This window comes from Papaver somniferum, chromosome 1 (genome assembly GCF_003573695.1).
Source record: "Papaver somniferum cultivar HN1 chromosome 1, ASM357369v1, whole genome shotgun sequence".
Lineage (NCBI taxonomy): Eukaryota > Viridiplantae > Streptophyta > Magnoliopsida > Ranunculales > Papaveraceae > Papaver > Papaver somniferum.
In genome coordinates, this window is record NC_039358.1 from 75,638,601 (window position 1) to 75,647,558 (window position 8,958).

Genomic DNA, 8,958 nt, shown 5'->3' on the forward strand with positions numbered 1-8,958 from the left:
AGTTTTAAATCCAATAGAACCGAACTGTTCTTCGTGTTCTTCATTTTCAAGAAGTTCGGTTAGTAAAACCCTATTTTTGGAAAATCGGCCTAACCGAACATGGCTCTGTATCTCCCACTAAAACCCTATTTTGATGATTTCTATTCGATTGAAGCAATCAAAATCAAATTAAAGTGAAGGGTTTGTTGGAAAATACCTCCGGAGTGGTCCCATGACAGAAACAGGCTGCGGCTGGCATCTTTTATACTCGATAAAATTATCATGTAACAGAACTTAATTGTGATTGCATTGATGTTGTGACATTTCTTAAATAGGCGGTGGTGGTGGGAGGAGGTGGTGGTGGTAATCGGTGGTTGGTGGTGGTGATAATCGGAGGTGGTGGTGGTGGTAATCGGCGGTGGTGGGCGGTGATGGTGGGAGGAGGTGGTGGTTATATATATATATATAGGTGGTTATTGGATTGGTTTTAAATTAAATTAGGTTAAGGGTAGTTTAGTCATTTCAATGTTTTAGGACACCCCTTATAATTATAGTGTAAGTGGCCTAATAAGACCATGATCCCAAAAAAAAGACCATTGTCCCCAAAAAATCGTTCTTGCATAACCAACATCTACGAAAATTCTCAGATTCCTGTCACAAATCTCAACCGTCGACATAAACAAAACACCATTATTGGATGCACCTCTTTTTACTTTTCCCAAGTCATTCCTTCCGGTCTCTCTAGTCTTTCCCCTCTCTCTCAATTCACACACGGAAAAATCAGATCAAACCCGAACCCTATAATTTCTTTGCTTAATCATAATTTCACTGATTTTGAATATCTTGAATCAAATTAAAACCGTAGAAGATGCAACCAGGTGAATTTGGTACCAATTACTATCCATATAATCAGCAGCAAGGTGTTCATCATCATCATCCTCAACAACCAGCACCACCAAACCCTAACCCAATCGATCTTCAACCACCAACTTATGCTTCAGCTCCACCTTTCACATCTCACTATTCATCATCATCATCTACTGACTACTCTAACTACTCTTCTTCTGCTTCTGTTTATCCACCATATCCCCAACAAAATCCTGATCCAGTAGTACCAAATCTTCCTCCTCCAGAACCAACATACACTCCAAACCCTAATTATCAATCATTCAATCCATCTCCACCTCAACCTTCTCCAATTTCACCATTCCCTCCTGCTCCTGAATCGAATTCGCATTTCCCTTCATCAACACCGTCTTATTACCCACCTTATGATCCTCACCAGGTGAATCCAAATTATGGGTCTCAAGCAATTCCCCCTTCAAACTCTAATCCTAATCCAATTTCCAATTTCAATCACAATTCCACTCCGCCCCTTCCTTCTTCGCATTCCTATGGTCCTTACGATATGCCGTATGATAATAGTATGAAATATGGTCAAAGGGGAGGTTATGGTGAAGATAATCCTGCTGTATATGGAAATTTAGGTGTTTATGGTCGAAGTCAATCTGATGTTGGTCCGGATTTATATGACAAGAGACCTGGAAATGGAATTCGTTATGATCACAGTGCAATTCATGATGATGGTGTTTATGCATATGATGGGGGAAAGGTGGATCCTTACGGTGCTCGAGGAACTAGTGCAAAATCTTCAACTTGGTCTACTCCAAAACCTGCAACCACTTTTGATGATTATGGGCGTTCAATGAGTCAGTCTTCTGGGATTGGGAAGGATCATGGAGGATCTGCTAAGGTTGTTAGGGCAACTCCAAAGGTGGAGGCACAGCAAGATGTGAAGAACGGTGTGCAAAAGTTCCGTGTAAAGATTTTACCTGAAGGTGGTGGCAGCTCTATGGATGTGCTTTGTCAGGTTTGCTTTTTAGAACCCAGTATTTGAAGCTCTATCCCTAAAGTTATGATCCGAGTCTTTGAACTTTGAATTCTGTAAATATGATTAGATTAAACAAAGATTGTGCACTGCAAAAGTCTTAGGAGATTACGAGTAGAAAATGTTGATCCATATGTATGTTTTGTAGCCTGTAGGTCAAACTATAGGAGCTAATATACTCATTCTACACTATCATCGGAGGAGTACTAAGCGATGGATTATATCAAATAATGAATGCTCTAGTTTTTGATTGAGTATTCCACGGCCCAGGCTAGTGTAGCATAATGAGAAAATTTTAATTGTTATAATGTTCTGACGAGTTTGCAATGAGGAAGGCTAGACTATCTAACTGAGAGCCACAGCTGATATGGAACACCAAATCAATCCCTTCATTTCATAGAAGAATAGGGGTTCAGTCAATTGTTACCGACGGCACTAAACAACACCTAGGATGCTCCCGAAGCATAGTCTCTCACTGAATTCGACTTCGAGATCAGTACCTCTCATACAACTTAACAAAGTGGGATCGGACTGTCTGCCTCAGAAGCTGCGATTGATTTCTCTTAGTTTCTTCTCTAAATATTATCTAGAGTAATTTAGTGTAAATATTAGCACATGAGTATCCTTCAACTAACATAATATTCAAAGACTTCTCATGAATGCGGTCCTTATTGTTATATTTGTTGCTTATCATATTCTCGTTTGCGTGGCTTTAGTCAGGACTCAGGTAATAGCAAAATTAAAAAAGGAAAATAAAGGGTGACTGTTGTCCGTTAATGACTTTTATACACAATTCAATTAATTAAGTGATTTCTTTATTTATACATGAATTGGTTAGCAATTTTTTTTAATCTCAAGATGTTCTCTAATGCACCAACCCATCACTTTTTTTGTTGTTTTGCGGGTGGATTTTTGTTCGTTTGGTGCCTACAAGCCTACTTATATATTTGGGTCATTTTCTGTTTAGATTGGTCTGGATGGAATTCGTATGCTTGATCCCAATAACAATAGGACGTTAAGAATCTACCCGCTTGAGACAATCACAAGATCGGAAGTAAGTCTCTTGCTCTCCTTAAGTTCATTTCCAAAGATGTTTTACAACTTACTATCTTCACACCTAACTTCGTTGACATTTTTTGTTTTGTTTAGGTAATTGATTCATCTATCTTTGCTTTTTGGTCAAAAAGCTCTGTTGACGTTGACGCCAGGCGCATCAGACTGCAGTCAAACAGCTATACTACCAACACCCTCCTTGACACAGTGACAGCTGCAACTATTCAGGTTGGAGCACTACAGCCTTGTCTTTTTAACTGGTTCTAGATCCTCTTAATTGTCCTTATGCATTCTTCCCACCATGTAATTGGGCACAGGCATGTCCATTTGAGTGTTAAATCTGTTGTATTCCTGAAGTAAAACAATTGCTGAACTCACTGCTAGAAAATGTTGTGTCCTTCTGCATCTTAGTTTCTGCAGTTATTTCTGTAATTATTCTGCGAAAAATGTGGTCAGTTGATCTCGTTATTTAATGTTACCTGGATATAATGCCTATATCCTGGAATTGGATTTGTAACGCTGGTTTATCCGCCTCCTAACTCCTATTTCCGTCCCGGCTTGAGTGGTTCATTGTCTTGGTACTTTTATATAGTTATTGAATTGTTTGACAAATGACTTTGCAGGTTTTATATTTATTTGTGTGTGCAAGTGTCTCTTTTCTGGATTTTTCATCAATTATATCTAGCATCAAGTATAGCGTGTTAGTTTATTTTTGTGAAGGAATTGCAACATGCTGTTTGTTTTTATGTGTTAAATGATTTTCACTTTTCTCTAATTGGTTAATTTGCGTGTTTTGCAGTTTAAGGAGATGGGTGGAAAAGACAGCTTCAGAAGCAACTCATCTGATTCTGGAAAGCTAGCTGAGCAGACCAACGAAAAAAAGAAAGGTTTGGGTGATTGGATGAACATGATAAAGCCTGGAAATGAGGAGAAAGATCACTGGGTAAGACTACCGCAAATACGTTTTTATCAGTCTCATTTTGTAGAATTCTACTGTTGGTTTTTGTCGAGTTGATTTCTATAAGTTTTAGAAATGTTGGTGGAAAATCATCTATTAAATCGGAGGACTGCATAGGTTAAATTATTTATTTGAACACGCAATATGCATGTGTTTATCTTTAAGATGGACAGAAAGGCAAGAACTCCATGTTATAGTTAGCTTTGCAGTTTGTGAAGGCCGACATAAGCTTTGAGATGCATATTGTATGTATGTATATACTAGATTTGTACGTAAGGCCCTCTATGAATGTCGTTTGACGTGTTTTCTCAGCCTAATTCCTTTAGCTTTCATACCGTGCTGAAGAATAGCTGAAAGTAAGTTTTTAGGTTTATATACTATGGTGTTTCTGTGTAGGAACTGAATAAATGGTTTCCTAAGTGTTGAATTAGGTTGGCTGATAAACTAAATGCCTCAAAGAAAACTGAAAATGGGTGAACCTAAACATCTGTTAATAGTTTGCTGGGTGTGAATTTTTAGGAGAAAAACACGATAAGCTTGAACTAAATCTTCTTTTATCCTCTTAGGTAGGCGAATTCATATGCTCTGACCTGTACCTATAGTATTAAGGGATTATGAAAGTCAGTTCCGATTGGAGATAAACATATCTTGCCCTTTAATTAGGACTTTATTGTTTTCTTTTGTTCTGAAGCAGCTATAGGCATTGTTTTCTGACATGAAAGCCAGTCGGGTCTTCTTACCTTAACTCCTACTGCAGGTTCCAGATGAAGCAGTTACAAAATGTACAGCCTGCGGGACAGACTTTAATGCTTTTGTGCGAAAGGTGTGACCCCCTTGAAAACCCCTTTTTAGTATGAGTTGACATTTCATAGTGCTTGGATGGCGCTTTTATTTTTTATATGTGAAATTTACTAGGCCTTCCTTTTTGCTTACAGCATCACTGTAGGAACTGTGGAGATATATTTTGTGACAAGTGTACCCATGGTAGAATCGCTCTCACTTCTGAAGAGAATGCTCAGCAAGTTCGCGTCTGCGATAGATGCATGGTATGTTCAGGATTTTCTATCTCCTTCAATCTTCTGTCACCCCTCATATGAAAGTCGAGATACTAGCAAGGACTATTTTAAAAGAAAACTTCTTATGTATTTGCCTGTGATTTCTTTGAACGGCTATGTGTTTGGATATTAGATGTTGGGTGTAAATTGTGCCTGCTAGTGGTCAGATATTTCTTAAATGACTGCTGTTTTATGGATGGTGCTTCATTTTTGGGTTTCCCCGCAAGCTAAAACATTAGAACGTGTTCCTTCACAGGCAGAAGTTACTCAGAGGCTGAGCAATGCCAAAGAATCTGTCAGCAGACCTGCTGGGTTTAGTCATGAGGAATACGCCAAGAAGCTTCAGGTGATTAGCGATTTTGTGTTCGCAGTTTTGATATACTGTTGCACTCTTTTTATTTATGTACTATGGGGTAGTGTTGGTATTTGCTGCAGCTGCATTTGATGTATGGAAAGTAAATTTTTAATTCACTTCTTAAGTTATTCAGTAGTTATTGAAAGATCCAGGGAGTTGGTTTGCATCAAATACTGCCTGTTAGCTTGATAGATCGCTAATTGGACCCAAAACCTTTAAAGCCAATATGAATGTGGGAGTAGGTTTTTCTTATCTATAGGTTGTATTATTGGTAACTGTGTTACAGTGGTTCCTCTCTTGTGTAGTTTTTCAGTTATTTTCTTGTCCCGTGAGATGTAAAGATTGTCTTCGTTATCATAACATGGTAGGAGGGACAAAGAATGAAGAACTCTTTTTCGTAGGAACAGATTCACTCCATTGTGCTATTGGGTTTTTTTGTATTAGTACAATTGTCTCTTGTTGATACTGATACTAATATGTACATACTTGATGAGAAGGAATTTTGTTGATCTGACATGTTTTTCCTGTGATTCACGGCTACCATATTTGCTACAGGAGGAGATGGACAAAAATCGTAAATCATCATCAGGTATTACATTATATTTGTATACTCGACTCCTTAGTTACATAAGACATTGTGTCAGACACCTTGCACCAGTATGACACAGAGATTTGTGCTGGTGTGTCACTGATTTGTAGGTTCAAACACAAAGTATTCCTATTCTGCCATTCGTTTGTTACCGTTGTTGATGTCAAACCATCGCTGGTTATGCTCAGAAGTATTAAACATATGCTTTGTGTGTTCTCCCCGATACTTAAATAATTAAATTTATGTCTGATGCGTATAATTTATACAGGTTCAAAAACATCATCTGATGTATCTGGGAGGAGAATGAGAGAAGTTGCATGCCCTACTTGCACTGTCCATTTGCAGGTAGGACTAACCCTGCTTCTTTGTCTTTTTACTTTTTTCATTCTCAATTACTGGTTTACTAGAAATTTATATACCATCTACAAATTAGGTGTGTATCACTTATTAGTTGCTACATTTTCCCTTCCTAATTATTCAAGTGTGAAAAATTGTTGGTTTGACAGGTTCAAGTTCCAAGTTCTGGTTCAGAGACGATAGAGTGTGGTGTCTGCCAGCATCCATTCCTCGTGAGTTCGCATTGATGGATTTACTGTTCAGTATATATCCATACAGGGAGCAAGGATTTGCTGTTCAGTATATATCCATACTGTTCAGTGTATGTGTCCCCTAACCAACTTATCTAATTAGTCGTTTGGATAAATGGTTGCAAAGCAATATATTGTTGTTTATTTGATTTATTTTCTTTTCCGACTAAAAGTTAAGTTTTTTTTTTTTTTTGTAAATAAGATAATTCATCAAAAAGAGTTGTTATAATAGGAGTAGAGCCATCTAATCTGGGATAATAAGAGTTCCCAATATTAAATCTACTAAAAGTTGTTTCGTGATGCACAGGGGAGGTGAAGTTTCCCATTCTACAACTGAACTTAAAGGCCTTACAAGCTTGGCTAAGATATCTGCAACTTGATTTCTTAATCTAGGAACAAAATGAAATCCCAAAAGTTTAGTACATAAATTAGCTATTCTATTCGCCTCCTTTAGATAGGCTTTAGCACCCCAAGAGATATCTAAGTTTTTTCCATGAAAGACGTTGAAAATACTTTCAGAATCCCTTCAATACTGAAATTTTGGATTTGCTTTTGCTTGGTCCAAATTGCCGTCTGCAGCACTCCTATAGTCTCTGCCTCTTGTGGGTCTGAACCTGTTGATTGCCCTGCTCGTCCTCCTTCACAAATTCCTACATCATTTCTCAAGATTAAAGCAAAGCTGGATGGTAATAATTCAGAAATCCATGCCGCATCAACATTGATCTTTAGCGCATCTTTACTTGGTGCTTTTCATATGCTAGCTGATTTATTCTGTTGTACCTGTTTGAGTTTTGTAGTTTTTCTTTTTCTTACGGACCAAAAATCGATGTCTCTGGATTTCTAAAGCTAGGTTGTTAGCAGTTTTAGCTTTATCTTCAAAAATTCTATCACATCTCCTTTTCCAGATAAATCACATCTTAGTAAGAAGTAATTCAGTAGAGATATCTGTCTTAGGATTAACAATCCAAACTTTACAGAGGTCTAAAATCGTACTAGAGGCATCCAGGGTTAAAGAGACATGATTAGGAGCTAAGTTTCAAACCTCCTTAGCATAAGGACAATGAAAAAGAGGATGTTCAATTGTTTCTACTTCTACTTTACACATGGTATAATGAGGAACTACGTCTTTAACCTTTCAAATAGTTTAATGTTAGTAGGCAGTGCATTTTGTAAACATTTCCATAAAATAACTTTATTCTTTCCGAGACTTTAAGTTTCCACAGGAATTTCCAGAATGACTCTGGCAAAGATAAACTAACCATGTCGAGTCTTGTTTTATTCAATTTATCGTACATAGATTTAACCGTATAGTCTCCTGATCTAGTTAGTGTCCAACGAATTTGGTCTTTCCTAGGGTTGTGGTCTTTATCCTTGAAAAGATATATCTGACTAATTTTTTGCACAATATCAGCTGGAAAAGTAGATGTGAGCAGAGAAAGATTCCATGAACATGTTTCTAGGTTAATCAATTCTGAGACCCATACTAAATGACTACTATCAGTGTTACATAGATTGTTAATAGTGTTGTCTATTCTCGATATCCTTTTATCATTCAAAATATTAATGTCGCCCATTCCCAACTTCCCATGTACTATATTTTTGTACAAGTTCTAATCCTTGCCTAATACAGTTTCATGTCCAAGAGCCCCTTGTTAAGTGTTTTGTTCTAAAAGGTGATTTGTTCCTAAAATACTTTGAACTCGTTGTTTTTTCCCAAAGGGCATCAAGTTCTTTAACCAGCCTCCACGCAACTTTTGCTAACATTGCTAGGTTAAACTTACGTGCATCTCTAAATCTTAATCCTCCTTTTCAGAAGTGGTTTATAAAGGTTTGACCAGGCCTTAGGATAGAATCCTTCGCCTCCAGCATCTTTCCCCAACCAAAAATCTCTTTGAATTGCGTTGATTCTATTTTGTTTAGGCAACAGGAAGCATAAGATGGAAAACCAGACAGAACAACTCTGTTTAAAACCAACCTACTTGGTTGAGGAAGAACTAAGCCTTTTCCAACCTTTAGATTTACATCCCATTCTTTCTAGAATAGGTGCAAAAGTTTTATTTTTGACTTATCCATCAAAAGCGGTGCTCCTAAATAAGGGTCTCGAAGGTTAATATGTTTTACTTTTAACATTTTAGACATCATTCACCGATGTTTTGGTTCAAATGTCCTGCTAAAGAATACCCCTGACTTATCAAATTCTTTAGAACTATCACTAGATTGTTTCATTTTTATTTTTCTAAAATTAAACTAACCAACTCATTTATATTAAAAATTGTTTACACGATGGCTTCCAAGAACAAGTACAACAAATAACAAGAAACTCTATAGGCTATTACAATGAAAGATACAATAAATAGAATTGAGTCAGCAACAAATGATTTCATGTAGAGCTCTGAGGATTGGGAAATTCATGAGTTGACTCATTTAAAAAATCATTTCCGTCATTTTCATATCTTAATTTCGTGTTTTGATTATTCTTTCTTGTAATATGTTC

General features: G+C 37.1%; 1 protein-coding gene across 1 annotated transcript; it reads left to right on the forward strand.

Moving 5' to 3' along the window:
- The first annotated feature begins 669 nt into the window (after positions 1-669).
- LOC113291058 (protein FREE1-like) lies at positions 670-6,725 on the forward strand. The gene is made up of 10 exons (XM_026540639.1): positions 670-1,849; positions 2,835-2,921; positions 3,017-3,148; positions 3,720-3,863; positions 4,636-4,701; positions 4,814-4,924; positions 5,190-5,279; positions 5,844-5,877; positions 6,146-6,222; positions 6,384-6,725. Exons 1-10 carry the CDS (start codon positions 848-850, stop codon positions 6,459-6,461), a joined length of 1,821 nt encoding a protein of 606 aa, XP_026396424.1. The 5' UTR covers positions 670-847; the 3' UTR covers positions 6,462-6,725.
- Positions 6,726-8,958: the final 2,233 nt, after the last annotated feature.